General features: G+C 38.2%; 1 protein-coding gene across 2 annotated transcripts; it reads right to left on the bottom strand.

Annotated features, from left to right (window-relative positions):
* Positions 1–693: 693 nt before the first annotated feature.
* taf4b (TAF4B RNA polymerase II, TATA box binding protein (TBP)-associated factor) lies at positions 694–23,454 on the bottom strand. Of its 2 annotated transcripts, none has more exons than XM_026195095.1 (15): positions 22,636–23,454; positions 22,364–22,497; positions 21,100–21,435; positions 20,792–20,905; positions 19,887–20,009; positions 19,712–19,801; positions 19,328–19,498; positions 18,340–18,463; positions 16,093–16,201; positions 15,748–15,917; positions 11,351–11,481; positions 8,781–8,951; positions 8,629–8,685; positions 7,942–8,058; positions 694–1,031 (listed from the first exon to the last, which is right to left on the bottom strand). In XM_026195095.1, the coding sequence occupies exons 1-15, from the start codon at positions 23,255–23,257 to the stop codon at positions 900–902; spliced, it is 2,601 nt and encodes an 866-aa protein (XP_026050880.1). In that variant the 5' UTR covers positions 23,258–23,454; the 3' UTR covers positions 694–899. The 2 variants fall into 2 exon arrangements, with proteins under 2 accessions (XP_026050880.1, XP_026050881.1); XM_026195096.1 differs by having other exon boundaries at positions 8,781–8,906; positions 22,636–23,453.
* Positions 23,455–23,995: the final 541 nt, after the last annotated feature.

Raw genomic sequence — 23,995 nt, 5'->3', positions numbered from 1 at the left:
GCAAGCATTAAAATCGGCTCTTTTTGAGAACTTCCATTCACCTTACAAATGCAAAGGCATGCATGACAGATGAGGAAGACTGGCAATGCTAATGAACAGAGGTAAACTCTAGAATTATGACATTGTTAGTTACCCTTTATTTAACCTCTGTTTTAATCATTAAAGAGGGATGATCGGTCAGCAGCTAATCCTAAGAGACATCCTGCCCCTGATCTGTTGATTTTGGCCCTTGTTATCTTGATCTTGATGCACAAGAGTTCTTGAGGCTATCTATTGTCCTGTTTCTTACAGCTTTGGACCCTCTGGCTGTTTGTACTTTCTACTTGTCCGTTCTAGTTCTTGTGTCCATGATCTGATTGGTTGGTTAGTCGTGAAATGATTTCGGTTGATTTGGGCTCTAAAGAAAAATCCTGCTTTGATTGGTCAGAACTATTCTCTCAGCCAATGTCTTGCTTTGATTGGTGGATTTGGATGCCAAAGGCTGTAGATGCGTGATTGGTTTATAGTGTTTTGTTCAGGGCATCCACTGCCCCGGAGCTTATACACAGACCTCTATGCAATCCCCAAACAACTAGTGCAGCAAAAGTTCAGCATGAAAAAGGTCATTTGCAAGGAGAAAAAAAAACTAAATATTAAGAATTTGGACAACATACACAACTCTGCAGTTCAAATATACGAGATCCACACATTGTGTTGCTGCTAATAGTGTTAAATTTATTATTTTGTGCTGACTTACTAGTCAATCTATACAAACAGTTTATTCAGTCATCAAAACAAGGATAGGAACACAGAAATATAACAAAAACGGTTTCATTTTGAACCATGGTAAAGTACTATGTAATCTAAAGAACTTTTCCCAAACACAGAACAAAACTCAGAAGTTGTGTTTGTGTGGTTATCTAGCCTAGAAATGCTCTATACAGCATGAGAGTGTGTCTGAATGTGGGGTCTTGCTCCATGCAGAAGGTCAGATCTCTCAAAGTGATTCGAACCGGTGCTCGAGTAGCAAACTGCCCACATGAACCTAACAACTGGGCAGACAGACATAAAGAATCATTCTTGGAGCCACATGGACCTAAATGGTTTTTCTCATATGAAATCAGTTTAGAAATAATTCATGAAAAAAACAATAGCACATAATTGATATCATCACAAAATCATAGTGGAAAAGAAGTACACTAGTATACACCGATATTACTTTAGTACACTTGTACGTGCGTTAGTTGCAAATTAATTGAAATGTATTTTAGTTTAAATAAAATTGAATTAATAAAAGTTATTAAAGTTATCTGTGTGAACTAAACGGTTGTGGCTGACTTTATTTCAGTATGGTGACGTATTTCCACCCGAAACAGAATATTGAGTAGAGGGCGGGGTTTTATTTTTTCAGTCCTCCTCTCATCTTTTACTCGCAGCACAGTAACATCTGTAGGGGCGTGGTTAAGCAAATTCTGACTCAATTCAAACTGACGTCATCAGAGCAAGAGAGCCGTTCCGGAGCAGAAGCAAATAATCGGATTTTAATTCAAGTTTTTTTCAGAGGATTAACTCAGCAGCAGCAAGGAGCAGCACGGCACGACTTGACCGTTGAGAGCGTCGAGGAGAGTTGAAATCAAGGCAACTTTATGGTAATGAGCTATGACGCGTTTGGGCAGCAACCAATCGGAATGTAGAAGTCCACCGCTTGAGAGGATTCCATAGAACACAGCTCCTGGTGAGTTGCTGATGTGCAGTAACGTTATAGAAATAATAATCTAATGATATAATAAATAATAGTACTGTAGTCCCAGTTTACTTTTAAACAAATTTCCCTGATTATACTTACATTAAGTAATGTTTATACTTGATTATATTTACTTAAGTAGCATTTTCAATGCAAGACTTTTACTTGCATCAGAATATTTCTACAGTGCTTTATACATTATTAGGTAAAGGATCAACAACAATATTTAATGAGGTTAACTTATAACGTTACCCTCCTTGTGGTTAGTCTGCACGAGATCAACAAGCTTGTTTGCTTTACGGCTGCTTTAAATACAAAATAAGCATTCGATCTACATCAGAGCGTCTGAGAGCGACAAGAGCGACTTTTGACGCTCTCGACGAATGCACAATAAGACTAACAATGCACGCTAACAAAATAAATATTGTACATTTTGATTGCATGCAGACTTTAAATAAAGTCTTTAGAGTGGTTTTCTAACCCACTTAAAGGGATAATTCACCTTCAGTTGCTGGTGCCCATTGACTTCTGTAGTACAGAGAAAAAAAACCACTATACAAGTTAATGGGGATCAGCAACTGAAGTACATCACTAACTGTGCGTTCACACCGCCGGCGTCGAGAGTGTCAAAGCGGTCGGAAGTCATTCATTTTCAATGTAACCCTTACGAAAATTAACCATGGTTTTACTACAAATAAAACCAAAAAACCATGGTTTTTGTAGTTAAACCATGGTAACCACAAATTAACCATGGTTTTGCTATATTAACCATGGTTTAACCATGGTATTTGTAGTAAATCTGTGGTTTTACAAATGGCAGTCAATACGCCAAAAAACCATGGGTTACTACAGTTTTACTATAATAAAACCATGGTTATTTTTCGTAAGGGAAGCCGGCGTCGAGCAGCGGCGAGGATCGGCGCGGCGCGACTTGGCCGTTGAGAGCGTCGAGGAGAGTTGAAATCAAGGCAACTTTATGGTAATGAGCTATGACGCGGTTGGGGCAGCAACCAATCGGAACGTAGAAGTACACTGCTTGAGAGGATTCCAGAGAACGCAGCTCCGACCATTTAGTTCCCAAGCACAACGGAGGACAGGTTGATTATTGCGGTTTCAAGTTTGCAATAATCTATGAGGTGTCCCTGTTTGCGTACAGGGACATAAAAAAAATTATTTAAAAGTGATACGTTGACCAAGGTGTCTGAGATTTGTTCATTTTAAGTAAAGGATCTTAATATTTCGTCCACAACAATATTTAATCAGGTTAACTTATAACGTTACCCTCCTTGGGGTTAGTCTGCACGAGATCAACAAGCTTGTTTGCTTTGCGGCCACTTTAAATACAAAATAAGAATTCGATCTACGTCAGAGCGTCTGAGCACTCTCTAATCTGTCTGCAGCGTCGTGAGCAGAGCGGCAAGAGTGATTTTTGACGCTCTCGACGCCAGCGGTGTGAACGCACAGTTAGTACATCTTCATGTTGCTTCATAATTAATTATGATTATTGCGCTATTGTCTTAAAAAAAAGGATTAACGTGTCCTGCCAAATACACTGACAAACATTTATGATAAATTAAAATATAATTTAAATTACATAAAAACTTTCTAATATATTAAACTGTATTTTAAAATATTACACATTTGCATTGAATTAGCAATTTAGTAAAAAAGTTATTTTTGCTACCACTGTACTGCGTTCATATGATTTTATTTGGGTCAGAACCACGGTTCGTTTGCATCATCAAGTAAGTAACAACAGTAATATTGTATATTGTAAATTGTATACAATAATATTGCTCTCTTCACTTCTATATTTATATTTTTGAACGGTTTGTTTTTTGTTTCCAAAGCTTCAATACATAATGGCAATATCGTCTGTCTCAGTGCTTAATTTGTAAATTGCGAAGTCCCGGAACAAAGCGGGGTAACGGATCCGGCATGCGATTACAGAAGGGAGAGGTAACGGAGCACTCGCGCAATCACATTGGTGGACCAGTTTAAGTGATTAAGAGCGTGCATCAGTTGCTTTTATAGGGTCTGCAAGGTCATGAATAACATGGAAATGCCATGCGATTTTAAAACGACAATTTCCAGGCCTAAAAACTTTTCTGAGGGGGACTATGTGTCGCATTGTTTTAATCGCAGCTTTCAAAGTTAGAATGAGGGAAATTCCTGCATTTATTCAACATAGCTTGTAGGTTTGAATAATAAAATAAATCCACACAAAGTCTAAGATTAAATCAGTCGTTTTAATCCATGAACTCTCTCAGAGCACGCTTCTCATCAGCGCTTCAGTGACCTGCACGCTGCGATACAAGACTCACTCGCATTTCAGGACAGCTGACAGAACTGTCACTTGACTAATCAGGTCATTGTTGCATTGTCACAAAAATGTATAATAATTTGCACACCTTTTTAAGAATTTTAAGCCATTTGGTACTCACGCGGTCCACAGGCTGTATTACAGTATGTGCCCTCACAGTCACATCCAAAGCTCGCGCATATAAAGCTGACTCACGAGTATTATATACACAAACACTATAATTTCCTGTTATACTCCATATAACTCCATATACAAGCCAGAAACTAAGCCTTTTTTTGCACAGGCCTATCTAAAGGGTTAATGGTCCCACCTAGTGACTAACTGTAAAAATATTTTTTTTTACCTCTTCCCAAAACGAAAAACACAAACAATCAATAATGCATGATTATATGGTTTCATGGCTTTGCAATCAAAAAATTTCGTTATAATGGAAGTCAATGGGGCAAAAACAGCCACCAACAACAAATGAGGGAGAAAAAATTTAAATCTAAAGCTGCACAAAAACTAACAATGCATCAAAGCCAATCTTGCTACTAATCTTTGACATGCCCAAGACTGTGATAAAAACGTAAAAAAATATCCAGTCCACAATCACTTTTTAAATTGAAAATGTAACATTGTGTGTTTTTTTCCCCAAATCAGTGACATCATTTATGAACTTGGTAATTAAAGAGTTAAAATCTTGGATTTTTTTTTTTTTTAAACATTTGGTAGTTTTGATCAGGACTGAGGTTGATTAATAGATTTATGCAAAAAAAAATTGAAAAAATATTTATCTGATACATTTTTACAGCAGTTTAATTTAGTGGATGTTTTCATCCACGAACATAACGAAAGGGTAGTGAACTTTCCCAGAGTGTACCGTTGAGTGTAAAAAAGAATTTCAAAGCATTTTCCCAAAATATGGGTCAAAATAAGATTTGCCACCAAAAATCATTCCATTAAAAAGTGGGCAGATCACAGCAGAGATAGAGGTGACGAACCTAGGGCGGGGCTGAGCGAGTGCGGCATGAACCTGAGACTCGCAGTGACGGATTGATTGACAGCTGCTGTCAGAGACGCTAAAATGGAGAGTGACTAATGAAGCACGTAGCTTTCACCTGAAGTGGAGGATGTCAAGGTGTCTGTTCATATCAATTTGAGCCGCTGGCTCAAACTGCGGTCTTAACTCCCGCACCGCGTCGCTTTTCAGCGCGAGCTGTATGGAGAAGCCCATTTCCACCTCCATTGCGTTGGAGAAGCAATCCCGCGTAAAATGCAGTTTACACACTGCAGTTCTAGGCGGGAACTTGCGGTCTTCCAGGCCAAGTGCATGCAACCACTGGCGCCTAATTTTAAAGTCTGCTGGAAAACTATGCAGTCCAGCAGTGCTGTCACAACCAGCAACACACCTACGTACCATCCTGACCACCGTACTAAATACAGATAAATCTACGCTAACTTGAAGATCTAAATAACTATATAATTGCTATGCTAAACAGATGCTATAATAGTCTATCTTGGTCGTTATCAATACTCGCAATTCCAACTCCTGACTCACTACAGTGATTTTGACGGAACAAGATTTATACTGCCAATAGCGTGGTAGCTCTTACCAAGGGGCGTGGTGAGCTGGAAACTGCTTTCGTCACCCGCCACCGCTTACGTCACTTGCCACCGCAACATCCAATAGGAAAAATTAACTGCAGTAGCCACCGTTCAACCTGAAGAGGGCAGCACTCAGACGTTTTTACATCATATTTTGTAGAATTAAAACACTTTATAATCAAATGTCAAAAAAGTTACTCGAATAAATGAACAGCACTAAATGTGTGGAGGCGGGTGAAGTGACGAGGTTTTGCGAGAGCTTGAGGATCCAATGGCGTTATGAAGTTTTACAAGCTCCTTTAAATACTTATCATTGGTTCAATATTTCTAAAACCATGTGACATAAATAATAATAACGAATTATAATAGAGATATGAATTTTGGATAGTTTTTCACGGCACATATCTGGCTATTCTCTGTCTGCCATACTGAAACGCCGCCCCTGGAGGAGGAGGATCCGCCAAAATGAGGTGCCGGATCGGATTTCGGAGGTGCCGGATCCGGCTTGTTCTGGCACAAATTAAGCCCTGGTCTGGCTTATGAATGCACTGTAAATGCTCTAAAGAACATTAAAGACAAATAGAAATTAGATATACAGCTCTCTGCTTGCAGTGTGTCAGTCATGCTCATCAGGAGAGTGAGTGAAACACACACAAACACATTTTTATCAAATAATATGTAATTAATAGCAGTTCACTTCCGTAATTTGGTACAATTGCTTTCACATCAGAAAGGAACCGTACCAGAGTTCACTTGGACCGTACCCCAGGCCACCCTTTTTAAGCAGACTTGGGTACGGTTCACAGGTGCGCCCCCGAGTTCGGAAGACAGCGTTCACAATCATCCAAACTTACTGAACTCAGGTGTGCACCAAAAGTGCTAGTGTGAAAGCACCCTAAAAATATACTTTGAAGTACACTACACATGCACAATCAATACATATAAGTGCTTTTTCACTTCACAAGGGGAGCTAAAAAAAAATTGTTCATTATCGTTTTGAGAAATTGTTCAATCAATCGATCAGAACCTTAATTCTGGAAAAAAGAAATACAGTATAACAAAAATAAAGATTTAGGCATACATATAGACATGAACAAATAAATGGTGCTGCAGATAATTTAACTTTGGAAACACAAGGCTGGCATCTTTTAACCTCTGTTCTTTTCCTTCTAACTGCACCGGCGCTTTAAACTCCTCAAAATGAGGCAAACACTAAACTTCCCTAGGCAGAGGCATTTTTTCTAAAAGGCCTGTGTAATTTAAGCACACAACAACTCAAAACCATCTTTTCACTTATTAGCATTCCTCACAGCCTAAAGGAAAAATAATTCACAAATGTAAAAACTAATTAAACTAAACTAACATAAAATCCTCTGGTCTTTTGTTCAGTCTTTCCTTGTCCTTTTTTACTCATTTATTTTATAAAATCACTAACAATACCACCCGGTATATTACACTGAAGTTAAGTTCTTCCTCTTTAGGCATAAACAGTATATTATCATCAAACGTTTGGGGTCGGTAAGATTTTTTACTGTTTTTCAAAGTACCTCATGCTCACCAAGGCTGCATTTATTTGATCAAAATACAGTTATAAAGTTTTAAACGGTTTTAAATAACCATTTTCTGTTGAAATATATTTAAAAATGTAATTTAGTCCTGTTATTGCAAAGCTGTATTTTCAGCATCATTCCTCCAGTCTTCAGTGACATGATCCTTCAGAAATCATTCTAATATGCAGATTTTTAATATTAACATTTTTTTTTATAATTATCAAATGTTGAAAACAGCCGATTAATATTTTTGTGGAAACTATCATATATTTTCTTTCAGGTATTTCTGATGAGCAAAGTACAAAAGAATTGCATTATCAATGTCTTTACTGTCATCTTTATTTTATAAAATACTAACTTCTTAAAAACAAATCTTACCGACACTGAGCGGCATTTTATCAACCGATTTTATAAAATGAAAAAGTCAATCAAAGAGATTGATGCATTTGGTCGACAGTTAGTGGTGGCCTCAAACACAATATACCTATTCCCTTTCTTGAGTTTACTTATATTTAAGTGACATAAGAGTAAATGCATAATTTCATATAGCCACATAGGAAGACTTACCCATGAACTTAATAAAACCAGAACAGCTTATCCAAATACAGACAGAAATATAAAAATGACCAAAAGCTCTGTTCTACAGACTGTTTACATTTACATGTAAACATTTCCTGCACATCTGCACAGACTGAAGTATTAAGGCAGTATACAGGAAAACTCTGAATAGAGGTGACGGTATAGACATGTGCAGGTACCTGGTTGGCCCCTGAGCCGGGAGCCTCCAGAGATTTCCTCTTACGTGGCCCCAGGGCTGCCAGCGCTGCCAAATTTGCATCTCTGTGCTCCATCTGTGCCAACTCCAACTGCTGCATCTAAACAAGGGCAAAACAAGAGAGAATGAGCGTTTGACAGGCACTCAAAAATAAAGTCAATATTTCCATTGGCTCACCCAAATCCACATGGAATGTTTAAAAAAAAAAAAAAAAAAAAACCTGGAAAGCTGTTATTGGTGATGAATGTTTTATTTCAGCACTATTGATTTTACCGATAGACTATGACAAAGAACCCAAATTGAAAACATGTGCAAAAATACAAACATGTTACGTGCTCTCTAACACATGACTAGATGAGCGTTACCTTGTAAACAGACACACAACTCATCCAGAGGGCTTTCATTACATTCTGTTCCCTGTTTAGCCGCAGGCTTCAATTCCAGACCCAATATTAGACTCAATTAAAATGAGCCCCCAATTAGAGAGCCTTGTCTCCAGGGTATGTGTATGTATGTGTGTGGATTTGTCTATGTGGGCCACAAATGGGACTTTTATGAAGAGTATTGATCGTCCTCATTGCTATACAAGGGAGCAGAAGGAATGAAAAACAGGTTGTGGAGGAGGGATGTATGTATTTTTATTAACACCAACACACAGAAATCCTTCTACCTCTTTGGCTCGCTGTTTCAGACGCTGTTGCTCTGGGTCTTCACTGTTTGAGCGACTCTACACGCAAACAGAGGTGAAAAAAACAGTACATTTTAAACAGAGACTGAATCCAGGTGTTTTTTTCCTCCTCTTTTGTTGTGTCAGCTTGTTACCCGGGCAATGCGGAGCAGGGCTTCTCGCTCCTCTTCCTCCCTCCTCTGTTTCTCCAGTCTTTCCAGCTGCTCCAGGAACTTCAGCTGAGAGCGCGTGTCATTGGTCTGACTGTAACGCCAATCATCCTCACCACAGGAAACATTAGAGTACGACGAGACACACATTTGAGACTGTAGTACACGTTTTGTTTATACAAGTCAACATGAAACACATGGGCATTAAAACGCAATGGGCATTAACTACCCATTTTACATCCATATTGCAGTGTAATTTTGGGAAAAACAATAGTTGCCTAAAACAATAACTTAATCCATAATCACATACTTTGCAGCCTTTAAAAAGTTATGTTCTGTATGAATGTGTGTAATATGATATTTATCTGGATGTAGAACATTGTTATGTGACTTCAGGTATCAGTTGTGTCGCTTCAATGTCATTCACAATTCCTCTCCCATGGCCTTATGGGATAGTTAAGTGCCAATTTGATGTGGGGAGGTAGGAGGTCATCCTTTTACATACTGTTCTTTGTGTATTACATAATAGGGGAGCAAGCCCTAGCATAGATTTGATTATTTTGTGGTTCTGATCCCACAAATAGCCCATCACACTTTGTGCACTTTTTTAGCACTTTTCTTTTGACAACCATTTGTAAGGTGAAGAAGTCTTGATAACACTTTAGAATAGGTAACACCTATTAGTTGCTTATTACCATGGATATTACTAGAATATTAGCCATGTATTAGTAATTAAGTAAATATTAATGCCTTATTCTTCTTGATCTTATTCTCCATCCCTAATCTTACCCAACACCTAAACCTAACAACTACAATACTAAATATTTATAAGCAGCAAATTAAGAATTTATTGAGAGAAATGTCATAGTTAATAGTTAACAGGTGTTACCTATTCTAAAGTGTTAATGAAGTCTTATTATTTCTTTAACCCTTTAACTGCCGCTCGACCAAATGGTTGAGCACATTTTGAGTCACTATATTTTATTGAGAGGAGTACCTAACTTAATTCAAGCTGATTGAGCCATCTCTACCATCTGGTAGAGGTATGTTAAGCCAAAAAAAATCAACAGCATTTGTCACAACACTTCTTCTTTGATGGATGTCAGAGAGAAAGAAATCACTCCTGCCATGTAAACTGTTTTTGGTGAAATTTTGCAAGGTAAGCATATTTTTTTGACATATTACACTGTAAGAGCCCCAACTTTACAAAATTATTTTACTTGGTGCCATGAAAAAACTTTAGTATGTTTTCAATAATTTTTCAAAAACGTGCTCAACCAAATGGTTGATTTGTCACTTTATGGTAAACGTAGAAAAGCTAAGCTAATGTTTTAAAAATTATGGGACGTGTTGGAAAAAAAATACATTGAGTGTGGTTACTAATGACATAAGGAGATAAGAAATGCAAACAAAAAATGCTTTTTTCTTGGTGGGGCAGTTAAAGGGTTATAAAAAAGCAATTAAACATGACATTTTCCTCAATTTGTTCAATACTCATATGAAAGAAAAATTTAATTATACATTTTGAATATACTTTTGAAAATTTTGACTGCTTTTGTTTTTTTAAAGCTAAATTCTTATTCATGGGGGGGGGGGGGACTGTACATTATGGAAAGTTTCTTTAGAATTATTTTCAAATGAGTAAATACTTTTTTTTTTTTTTTACATGTGGGTGGGAACTAAACGCCCCTTTTCCGCTGATTGGTCAACCAAATATTAAACTGTGCCATCATCAGTCATTCCCCAGTTCCATGCGGCATAATAAATGTTCTACACTGTTACAGTTGTATGGATTCTTAACACGTTTATTGCAACTATTTTATAACTTTATAACTAATCAGACCAATGAATGGCTCACGGATAGCCGGTTCAGGGGCAGAGCCTAGACAGGGCTTAGCCTACTTCAATGTAGGCATAAATTCATGACCCTGTGCAAGAAATATTTGTTTATTTCATAGCCTAATAGTTATTTTACTCCCCATCTGGACCCACAGCTACCCCCTAACATCTTTGGTACATCGCCTGTTTTATTGAGCTGAAATATCAAAGTTTGTGTGGCAAAGCCGCACGACAACTGTTCTAGTAGAGTGTGTGCGACGCACTGGACAACATTCTGCACTGTAGTGGAGAACAGTTTAACTGTAAAACCTATGCAATCATAGCACATTAGATCAGGTGTCTTTAGAGACTGTATGCATGTCAAGATGTAATTTTAGGTACAGTGTACCAATTGTGTTAATGTCTAGTTATAGAATATGTTAGGGACAGATTAAGTAATATGATTAGGATTAACATGTGATTTAGAGTCAACAGTATAATTGCAGATGTAAGAAATTAATTACAGATGTTAAAGGTACAATGTAAAAGTACAAAGTAAAAATGTGAATGTACACAACAATGCACTGTATAAAAAAAGATTAATTTAAATGCAAGTACACAGTAGTTGAAACCACTATATTAAGTGTGTCAACCTTTTAAGAAACAAGCTAAACTAATTCTAAAAGTTTTCGATTTTCTCAATTATCTTGTCTATTGTGGTTTATAGGCAAGGATACCTTATAAGAAATCTGTCGATGCTGTGCTACAATGGTTATCTTCTCCAGCAGGTCCCGAAGCCTCTCTTGTGTAGCAAGAGAGAGCAGTTCAAGGACATCAGGACAGACCTCTGTGATGCTCAAAGATCCACCTATGCATCCACAATCACACGTTTAGTAGTTGTCCTAGCATGGGAGAAACACTCATTCTAAGGTCTGATTTTATCTCAATGTTATCAATGTCAAGATTAATAAATAATTCATTTATAAAAGCCAATTTGTAACTTGTGGATCAATTCAAAATTGCAGAGAAAGAATAAAGATTGTTGAAGTGAAGTCATTTATACATTTCAGGACTGTATTTAAAACAGTCATACCTCATCTGATACAAGAAATGTCAACAGAACCCAGTTTCAATTTCAAAGTTCAAAGTCCACGGCAGTGTTACATTTTTTAAAGGGGGAAAATGTGTTGTGGTTAAATGTTAAATAGTTTTGAGATAATTCACTTTTATTTGTAGTTGAACGCATAATCAAATTAGCTTAAATGTATTAACGTGTCAGATGCGGGAAATAGGTACAACTTTGTGAACTGCACATTCAAGTTCTCTGGGCACAGATTGTGTGTGGGCATGTTAATCACAGACAGTTCTTCAAGAAAGCCACGAATCCAACTCTAATTCAACATTTGTGCAGACCTATTTACTGCCTGACAGAAATGGAGATTGTGTAAAATTAGAGGCAAATGTCTTCATCGAGCTGGGATCCAGCTATTTTGTTGTTTTCCTCGGCTGTTTATATTGTATTCACATTTCCATAATGTCAGACATGCTTTGTTCCTGTTGGTTTGTTACGCTTGCCGAGTAGACAGACATCTGCAAACACTCCAATTCCATCTCATTTCTGCCCTTTCTGCTGATGCGGACCGAGTTCCTGCGAGGACAAGCCTGTCTCTTTCATTTCCACATTCTCTCTTTTCGTCTCCTCCTCCTCCGCACGACTCCCCCTACCTCCTGGCTATCTCCCTCTCTCCCTCCCTCCGCCTCTGTCGTCCTTTCTCTCCCTTGTTCCGACGCTTTTTTGATCAGTGCAGCAGAGTGGATTCCTGCCACTCTGGCAACTTTGCACGGCTCGGCAGTCATTAGCATACTGATTAAGCAGAACAGGCTCGTCAGAGATACCACTGATCAAAGACAGAGACTGCTCTCATGTGTCACAACACAGCGCAACATATGCCCAAAAAAAACACAGACAGGATGCATGCTGTAGAGGCAGAGCTGAGGGAGGTGAACAGACTTTGACAATCAGAGATGGAGGGAAATGCAATATCACTTTGAGTAAAGATACACTGGCTGTGTCTCATTTAGAATGCGGTGTCCTCCAGAGGTCGCATTTTAAGGCTACATACGTCATCAGGGAAGTCTCATTTAAAGAGCCACACAGATGGGAAATCAAAAATTACCTGTATTACAGTGTATGATGTAGCTGTCCATCAGTGTAAACAATGTGCAAAGTAATTAAACCAAAAAGTACACAATTTATAAAGTTATTGGCTTCTAAAGTAAGGAGTCGACTCTGAATCGCTGAAACGAGTCGTTATAGATTTCAAATCTTTTGCCCATCTCTATGTACGTCACTAGGAACACTTTGCATAAAAATCTCCGCCTACCGTCTTGGGAGAAACGGAACTCTGACCTGCCCCACCCCCCACACAGACACACACACACACACACAGATGCTCTGGTTGGTGTGAGAGTATCATGTCGAGGAGACAGTGTGTTTTTAATTGTAAAGGCAAGTTTGTTTTATTTTCACTGCCAAAGAATGAAAATCAGAAGAACCAATGTCTAAAATTCATTTTTACCACAATACCAGAGCAGTACAACGAATCCCTTTTGTTGTGTCCACAACATTTCACTGATGACTGCTTTTATAATCTCGGTGAGTACAGCGGGATTTTCAAAGCGTTTGGCCATAAAAGATGGTTCATTACCAACTTTATTTAGAACAATGAGCATCTCTGAATCACAACGCGAAGTATGATTATGAAGTTATTTGTGTTATATGTCTGTTTTCTCCTGAGCGTCTTATCAGTATGTGTGCTGTCTGCAGCCTGTCTGCGCTGATCTTCATTTACAAAAACGTCATTAAAACGAAGTGTAACTCCGTGAATACTCAACGAAGAGACATGAGAGAGATATCTATAGAAAGTTTGACATGTCTACTTTAAAACTAAACAAGTGCTGCCGAAAACAGATATTCTGTGATAAAGTAATCCATATGAAAACAACGCGATGTCTGCTTTTCATGTCTCCCTTCGTGACCACGCCCCTGCGCTGAACATGCTATTCAGATTCAAACTGAAGCGCGCGGCTTGAATACACCCACACAGAAGAAAAAGCAGCGAGACTGTTCAAGTTTTTTATTTTACTGTTTGTTTCGCGATGAGAGGAATAAGACATAATTCACCCCAAACAGATGCTAAAGCATAGTTTACCGTGGAGGTGTGTGCGGAAAAACCAATCAAACCTGACTATGTTAGTTGACCAATCAGAACACAGTATGCTACCAAAAGGTGGGGTTTAAGGAAACTGAATCTTTTGAATAGCTTCGCGCGAACCGTTTGGGGATCTCTGAGAATTGAGGTAATTTTAAAATGATATTTTGACAAAATGACAATGTTTTTTAACCTTGGATGGATTTAAACCTAATGTACAGGACTTATAAACAGTGATACGAAGCTTAGAATTTTCATCTTACTGGCTCTTTAAGAAAAGTAACCGTTTAAGTAAGAAATAAATGATAGTATTCTAAACCTCACAAAGAGTAACAGTCAATCTTATTATGGTAACTTTTCTTAAATAAGAAATCCTTAATGACATATTCAGTCTTCAAATGCGACCTCCGGAGGATGCAGCCTCCAAATTGAGACGCAGCCAAAGATGGAAAAAAAAGCTGTTAATGCTATAGCTGAGGTCAGTAAAATATGGAGGAATACAGCGTTCAGGAATGTTGGTTTTAAATAATTATGCAATATCGAGTTACTAATTAGCAACTACCTACAGTACATGTAAAGTAATTTGTTAAAACTCTTTTGTGTTACATTAGCTAACCCTTAGACACTCTTTCCTCTAAACTGGAATTGCGCTGCCTGGCATTTGCATTACATTCAAAGTCCTAAATTTCCAAACAGCTGGTTTGATGTTTTAAGCAGATTTAAACTAGTCTTAGCTGGTATAATATGGGCTATTGTGTCAAATTGAACAAGCTGGTGCTCAATTGGTTTAGCTGGTCTGCAAGATTTTCACCGAGGTTGATCAGCAGAAAAATAATCAAAAACCTCTCTAAAACCAGCTAAAAAACAACAACAAAAAAACTTAATTTAATAATTTAATGCATTCCACCACATCCCAAAGCTGCTCTATTGGATTGAGATCTAGTGACTATGGAGGCCATTTGATTAAAGTGAACTCGTCATGTTCAAGAAACTAGTCTGAGACTATATGAGCTTTGTGACATGGTGCATTATCCTGCTGGAAGTAGCCATCAGAAGATGGGTACACTGTAGCCATAAAGGGATGGACATGGTCAGCAGCAATACTCCGGTAGACTGTGGCATTTAAAGGATGCTCAATTGTTACGTAGGGGCCCAAAGTGTGCCAAGAATATATCCAACATAACCACCAGCCTGAACCGTTGAGACAAGGCAGGATCGAGCCATGCTTTCATGTTCTTTACGTCAAATTCTGACCCTATCATCCGAATGTCACAGCAGAAACTGAGACTCATCAGACCAGGCAACGTTTTTCCAATCTTCTATTGTCCAATTTTGGTGAGCCTGTGTGAATTGTTTCCTCCATTTCCTGTTCTTAGCTGACAGGAGCAGCACCCAGTATGGTCTTCTGTTGCTGTGGCCCATCTGCTTCAGGGTTCGACGTGTTGTGCATTCAGAGATGGTATTCTGCATACACTGGCTTTAATGAGTATTTATTTGAGTTACTGTTGCCTTTCTATCAACTCTAACCAGTCTACCCATTCTTCTCTGACATCAACAAGGCATTAAGCCTATTGCTGCTCACTGGATATGTTCTCTTTTTCAGACTATTTTCTATAAACCCTTGAGATGGTTGCGCATGAAAATCCCAGTAGATCAGCAGTTTTTGAAATATTCAGACCAGCCCGTCTGACACCAACAACCATTTTACATTCAAAGTCACTTAAAACCCCTTTCTTCCCCATTCTGATGCTCAGTTTGAACTTCAGCATGTCGTCTTCACCACATCTAGATGCCTAAATGCATTTAATTGCTGCCATGTGATTAGCTGATTAGCAATTTGTGTTACCAAGAAACAGGTGTACCTAATAAAATGTTATATATAAAAATCTTAGAAAGTAATTAAATGGGTTGTGGGAAGTTACCTATCTGCAGCACTCGTGACTGAAGGGCTGATGGGAATAAAAAGGGCTCCTCTTGACAGGAGCGGATCACTGATCCCACAAGCTCGGAGCCAGAGGCCAAAATACGAGCATTCTCCTCACTCAGGTTCACGCCGGCCATGGAAGCCACATCATTAATGTCATCATCATCTCTAAATGAAAGTCCGTCAAAAAAATTAAAGGACAGGATTTCACTTTTTTATAAGTCTTAGAATTAATGTGCTAATGGTATAGCTCATCTAGAAATCTTAATCTATATCGACATTGACTGCCATCTATTCACATTCATCCTATAAGCAATGAATGGCCGCAAGTCAGAGCTATTACCGGAAAGAGCCCGAGGTGCTGTCCTTGAAGCCGTGTGGTTGCGCTGGAAGGAGTGGTTGGGAAAAGTGTGTTTTAGATGCCTGAAGGATGGACTGCCGCCGAACAGCACCTGAGGGGACAGAATAAAAATACAGGTATTTTTATCAGCCTGAAATGAATTGGGACACTTGGAGGTGAAAGAAGCTCAAAAATAATAAAAGCTCACCTAGTCTTTCAGTATACTGAGCTTAGATCAAAACGGCATTCACGTACAGCGGGCAAGATAAGTATTGAACATCACCATTTTTCTCAGAAAATATATTTCTAAAGGTGCTGTTGACATGAAATGTTCACCAGCGGTCGGTAACAACCCAAGTAATCCATACATACAAAGAAAACAAAAATAAATTCAGTGTAATAAAAGTAGAATGACGTGGAAAAAGTATTGAACACATAAAGAAAGGGAGGTTTAAAAGGCATGGAAAGCCAAGACACCATATGGAAATGTATCAGTAATTAGAAAGCAATCCTGCTCCTTGTCATTGGAAATTAATGTTAGCTGGTTTAGTCCAAACTGATGGCCTATAAAAAGGTGTCTCATGATGGGTAAAAGCAAAGAGCGCGCTCAAAACCTTCACAACCTTATTGTTGCAATACTGATCGCATTGGTTAAAGAAGGATTTCTATACTCCTGAATGTTTCAGTGAGCACTGTTGGGGCCATAATCCAGAAGTGAAAAGAACATAATTTGACCATAAACCGGCCATGATGACCAGGTGCTCCTCGCAGGATTTCTGACAGAGTAGTCAAACAATTATCAAGAGTTATCTAAGAGCCGAAGATCTGGATTAAGCATGTACAATTGTTTAAAAGAAAACAGTAAGTAATGCACTCAACCGCCGTGGCCTGTATACACTCTCACCACGCAGCACTCTATTGCTGAAGAAAAAGCATGTTGAAGCTCATTTAAAGTTTGCTGCACGACATTAAGACAAGCCTGTGAAACACTGGGAGAATATAGTCTGATCAGATAAGACAATTTTACTCTTTGGATGCCATAATAAACACTTTTTGTCTGAAGGTCAAATGGCACTGCACATCAACCCAAAAACATCATGGTGTGGCATCATTCATATAATTGAAGGAAAAATGTACAGAGATATTCTTGTTAAAGATTTACTGCCATCTACCAGGATGATACAGGAGGTGTCTTGAAGCTGTCGTTAAAAACATGAGTAGCAGTGATAGGGAGCTGATATACAGCCATATCGCACCGTGTGTGGTATTGTGTTTTACAACAGTTTGACAGCATAAGTGTGTGTGTGTGTGTGTGTGTATACACATATACATATACACACACACATATATATATAATATATTATATATATACACTCACATATATATAAAAGACAACAATGGAGTATCTTTAAAAACCCTCTTTTTGTACGGAACTATTTCCTTCCGCCATAGGTTCAAATCTCAGTTTGACAGTTTAACAAAAATCTAACCTTTTATTGCGGTAAAACTATTGAAAGCTGTTTGTGTGTGTGTGGGGGGGGGGGGAGGGTTACATTATGAATTATGGTTATTTAGTAGCACTTCTAGAAATTTTCATGAATAAAATATGTATAAACTATATTCCCATTCCCATATTGTACGTGTAAATGACCAGCTATTCCTTTTTCACAGGAGTATGAATATGAGCTTACACAAAGGACACATTCCTTTAATTATTCATCACAATGAGTAAAACTGAAGAATAGAGTATGGATGAACTATATAAGATTGTTGAACTTTACAAAATAAAAAGTGGCTGTGAGAAAATAGCTAAGTATTGAAAATTCCCATTTCCACCATCAGAGGAATAATTAAGACGATTCAATCAAGTGCAGATCTGCCTGGAAGAAGAAATGTGCCTATATCATCCTAATTCAAGGTGAGGTGTAAAGTTTGAATTGAAGACTCTCCAAGGATCACATCTGGGAAATTGCAGGAATTAGTTCATTCTCTGTGTCAGCAAGCCTCAAAAGATATAAAACAGCACCAACATCAGCACAAGTTGCTTGCTTGGGAGGGTTTCCAGAAGAAACAAAATCTACTCTCCAGTATATTCAGTTGCCAGATGCTAATTGAACTTCAAACGGGACCTGGAACTGTTTCAACTTCATTTTTGATTAAATAAACACAGCCCTGGTTAGCATTAGGGACTTATTTCAAAAACATTGTACCGACTTCGAAACTTTTCAATGGTGAAACTATAGCTTATACCTGCTGCGTTAGCATTGGTTTGAATGAGCATCTGTTTGGGTTGAGTTTGGTTCAGTGCAGGTAAACTTGTCTGAGCTGACGTCAAAGACTGTTTGACGATTACTCCTTTAGGTTGCTGGATCACCTGGCAAAGTAAAAACAAAATCAATACTAAGACAGTATTTCTAAATAAATACAACAAAGTTGCAAGAATTATGCATATGAAAATATTCAAAGATACGCTGGGTTTAGTCCACCTCAAGGACATTGTACAAACCATTTTAGACAGGAGCACTTTCTGCAAACCCTCAGAGCACTTTCTGATTCTGAAGTAATCAAAACCTCTAAAGTCTATTCAGGTATATGGGAAATGAGCTTCTGTATTTCAGTGGAAATCCATCAAGACGTCCAATAAAATGGTGATATTAGATTACAGAAAAACAAATCATGACATTATTTGAATATGATAACATGACATTCCTGGTAAGAAATGGGCTAAGACTCATGCATCTTTGTCTCTAGTGTAAAACTAATTTGGCTCTGCTTGGGCTTGTGGGATACTGGTGGTTTTAAGTGAATTAGCCTGTACACCGTGGGCGGTGGTGAGTTAACCAGGAAATGAAGACAAAGTGAAGAGAGGCTGTCATAAAAATGAACCAGTGTGCTGGGAAGGAGGCAGTGTGAAATTAGAGTGTTTCGCTCTCACACAAACACACAGACTGTCTACTATTACATAAAACATCAAAACAGTGCATTCAGGGTCCCCGAACACACATACCTGAATTCCAGACACCATATGGTATTCTAACTATTGATAGAGAAATCATACCTGCAGATTAACATGAAAACAATGCACATCCAGAGTTGTTTCCATGGTGAAAACACCACCTCTGAACGATCATTTGTTTTCTTTATTATCTAATTACTCTTCCATTGTTTCATATAGGCAAACCCCTGAAATCATCATGATAAATTACCCTGTCGGGACTAAAAATGGGCCGGGGTTTACCAGCTGAGCCATTCTGGTTGGCTGGTTGGGCTTGAGGGAGGAGCTGAGAGACGCAGTGGACTTCTGGTTTGCGGCCTTGGTTGGTGTCGAATCTGAGGGCTTGAGTTGGTCGCACTGCTGAATGAAGAGCTGCGAGTTTGGGGTGAGCTGACGGACAGCTGGCAGGCTCCTCTGAAAGAATTAATACATCAGCATCTCTGCTTGTATATCTCTAATTTAGCTCACACCAAAGAGGTCGCGTCTCATTCATGCATGAGCTTTGAAGGTCTGATAATAGACTTCATCTTAAAATCAGGTCAAAAATGAGGTCACTACCCTCACATGTACCCATATGACTTTGTTGAAGTTGCTGGCAATATCTAAATGAGTTTTAACTGCATTCACCTTCAGGAAAGGCACTAGATATGGCTGAGGGGATGACTTGAGCTCCATGTAGAGTTTTTCAGTAAACTCCTCTGCCTCTAGTTTCCCATCCTACATGTGGAGAAGACAACAAAAGCCCTTTAAAACACAATGTATTCTAGAATATTGATTTTGAAAGCAGCAAGTGACATCATACCAGCAGGGCTTTGACAAGAGCTTTGACGTTCTGAGCCATGTTGGCCGAGCGTGTGCCACTCGATGCCAGCTTCATAAGAGTGACCAGAAAGTTTTTACACTTCTTCACATTCTCCAAGGTCTCCTGATGATAAGGAAAATGAAACATGATCAGTTTTGTCATGCACATAGTGTAAACGCAAAAAAAATAAAAATATTGATATCAGCTAATATTGGATAATTAATTTTAAATATCTAAATGTACTTTTAGATCACCTAACCCTAGTTAATGTTCTGTAAAAAAATCTAAAAATAAAATAAATGAAAATAATTATCTGATTTCCATATTGACCAAATTTTATCCTCACTTTTCATAAAGTAAACAGAGGAATAACTTGTATTGGACTGAAGCAACTGATTCGATTATCCATACCTTTTTGTTAATCACCTTTTTCTCATGTGCACACCAAATATGTAACATCAGGCATATGAGATTTATTCTTCTCTCAATCACCATAGTATTGTACTGCGCTATATGTCCTCCCCCATCCTTTAAACTACAGAGCTTTTGATAACAAAACTTTTATTTTAAATATCTAGCATCAAAGGCATATTAATGGGAGATATAGAGTGACAACTGTTATTTATAAGCGTTTCTGCAAGAAATATGCTACATTGTTATAAAAAATATCCCAAATTTACATTACAAGCTATCAGAATTTCAGTGTACTTTTTGTGTATAGAAATTCAGAAAGCTCCATATTATCTTATATTACACTATATAAACCATAAAAGCCTGATGTACCAAATCATAAGCATTTTTTTATTATTAGATTTTGTATAAGTTAAAAAACAGTTTTTTTCCCTGATACTTTATATTATGTCAGGCTTTCCAGGATTAATATTTATGTATTCGTGTATCCTTACAGCTGTAACAGTGACTGGGGTTGATGATGTGTTCGTGCTGGATCTGGCTGGTACATTAGGGGACGTCATACGTGGGGCATTACCCTGGGTGGAGAGAGCACCCTTGCCACCAGACTGCGGAGAAAATAAAGCACAGACATGATTAGGTAGATGAATGTCACACTGAATGACCTACATTACTATTTAAATCACTGAGGGAAAGCTAACAATGCATTCCCGTCAACATCTTGCCCTGAAGTCAGAGTATGAACCATTATTTTTGTTTTGTTGTTTGGATCAATAATTGATGCGGCCAAAGTGAGTAATACCTTTACAGCAGAGGTATTAATTATGGTAGTTGCAGTGACAGAATTAGTCCTCTGGTTAAAGGTCCCCGGTGTGCTGCTGTTTGGAGTCATTTGACTGGCTTTGATAACAGGCCCCATGGTAGAACTGGGCTTCCTGATAGCCGTCCTTATAACACCGGCTGGTTTAATGATGGTAGCTCCTGCTGTACATGATGGCGTGAAAATTGCAGTTCCTGTAGCGGAGGGTGGTTTCTGAACGGCAGTCCCTGTAGTGGGGTTAAGTTTAATATTGGTAGTAGCTGATGCACTGGAAGGTGGAAAAGAAACTCTGATGATTGGTGTAGTGGTTACAGTTGCCTGTAAAAAAACAAAAAAGACATATGAAATAAAGTTGTGCATTTGTGCAAAAGTTGTGCAGGAAGCTTCTTCATGTTTTCATGTGCTTGCAGATGCATTTATATTGTGACAAATAGTAAGCATTAAAGACTAAGTTTTTCCAACATAATTTGCTCTTTTCATAATTAGCCTATTTTCCCCACAATATTTAATATATATATATATATATATATATATATATATATATATATATATATATATGGCTATTTCTCTCACAATTCTGACTTCTAATTGTTTGTAAAATTTTTAAAGGTTACTGCTAGTTCTCTTACATTTCTGGCCTTTTTCTTGCAATTGCAAGTATACATCTCACAATTCTGACTTTTCTTCTCACATTTGTAATTTTATCACACACACACACACACACACACACACACACACACACACATTGTGACCTTATTTATCGCAATACTGAGCGAGTATGAATTATCTAAGTCTGGATTTTGAGATAAAGATTTTTTATTTACTTGTTTTTATGCTGTATAAGAAAGCATAATAAATGTAAATTATCTACAAATATATATTTATTTTGCATTAAATATGTATTTTTTACACAAAAAATTACAGACTTTTTTTTTTTTTACAGACAAAAGCTAATATTAAAAATATGAATGAACATATACAATTTCAAATGAAGTATTAGTATGATGCTTTTTATGATCAAAGATTATCATATAGCCTAATCATATGTAAAAGAAAAAAAAAAGAAGAAAAAAAAGATTAAAAAACATTATGAAAACTTTATATGCATTAAACTGTCCACTGACCAAATTTTGTCCCTCTGGTGAGACTGGGGGCTCAAAGACCATAATATGAATATCATATGTTTACCTCACTGGATCTTTGTTTCTATTCCCAGCATTAAAGATAAGTGACCAAAATAACACACCTGTGAGGATGGGGGTCTAACTATAGCAGAGGCATTGGCACTGGCTGGTTTTGGCAGCATTCCCTGAGCCTGGGCCAGAGCCTGCTGAGATACCAACATCAACTGCCCGCTGTCACTGCGGATTAACACCATTCCTTCAGAGGCGGGGGAGAGACAGTGAGACATCGCCAAGACTGAGAAGTAGGCTTGATGCTTAAGTACAGCATTACAGTTAGAATAAACAAACAGACCAATGAAATTAAACAGTGTATCCTGAATCCACGTAAACTCACCTTGTGGTACCTGGAAGTTGGCAGGCAGCTGCAGTGGCACAGTCTGAGGGGTGCGTGTCATTGGTACACTTTGTGATGGGGTGGAAATCCTTGGCAATGTCAAGACTGCCCCTTTGGCTGTGGTCAGTGTGGTGACCCTGGGCTGGCTTATGGCTACAGAGCTAACAGAGACCCTTCCAGGCTGAGGAGCCAGTGCCAAACTGGTGGCCCCGGGTCCCTGAACATTAGATGTCACCACCCTGGCCCCTATAACCACTGGTGTGGTGGATCTGACCTGTGCAGGGCCTGCTATGACCTTTGGGGCAGCTTCAGATGAGGCGGAGCTCTTAACGGTTACAGGCCGCAGACTAACGTTAGCAGTGTTTGATAAATCAGTATCTGTCTTTGGTTTTGGCTGTTCTCCTTCCCCATCATTAGAAGCTACATCTGGTTTGCTGTTTTCAGAGGTGTTAGCATTAGCGTTTGAGTCTGAAACCTCTTTTTTCTTGTCAAATGTGGTTTGTGAAATTTCCAAAGACTCCTCAATGTTGCTTTTTGGAGTGTTGTTGTTGATTTCTTCGTTTTCTGTTGGCGCGCGAGACTGATCATTGTCTAATTTATCTGAAACCGATGTTTCCGACATTATTTAGTCTACTTTGACGATGTATCAAGCACAGATTGAATAATTTGGTAATGAGGATAAACCTGAAACGTTTTTCCATCTATATGGTCAAATAATCAAATGTTTGTGTACAAATACGCAGGCGACGCAACGAATGTCCATTGTCCAACTTTCGTAATTTTAACAGTTGGAGGTGGGTCCGGGACCCGGGTGTTTTAGATTCATTTGAAGGATTCGAATCATTTGAATTCATGAAAAAATATTCATGATTCGTCGGTTCGTTCATCGACTGTTTCTGTACGCTACACAGTTACGCCAGCAGATGGCGACAAGCGAATGTGTGTGTTTGTGTGTGTGTGTGTGTGTGTGTGTGTGTGTGTGTGTGTGTGTCAATGTCAATGAATCACTCCCAACGATGCTTCGTCAATTGCCTTTCCGGATCTCGTTTAGATTCAAAATCTAAATTGACTCGTTCAATCAAGTGCTTATTGGTTCAATAGATCCAACCAATAAAATCCTAACTTGAATGCAATTTGGCTTTGATCAATGAATGCGTGGGAGTTAATTCACGAATAATCAGTATCAAGAGGACAGCTAGCTTGTGTAAATTGTTTAATACCCAAGCTTCTGTCACCTTTGCATTCATTAATTAAAACAAGTTTATTTTATCACAGTATTGTTCGCTAAAATAAAGTCTAAAGACAATCCCTTGAAACCTGTGTGTTATGTAGAAGGCATATTTTCCATGTTAATAAACAA

The sequence above is a fragment of the Carassius auratus genome, chromosome 20 (genome assembly GCF_003368295.1).
Source record: "Carassius auratus strain Wakin chromosome 20, ASM336829v1, whole genome shotgun sequence".
Classification (NCBI taxonomy): domain Eukaryota; kingdom Metazoa; phylum Chordata; class Actinopteri; order Cypriniformes; family Cyprinidae; genus Carassius; species Carassius auratus.
This window is presented reverse-complemented; position numbering and strand designations above follow the sequence as displayed.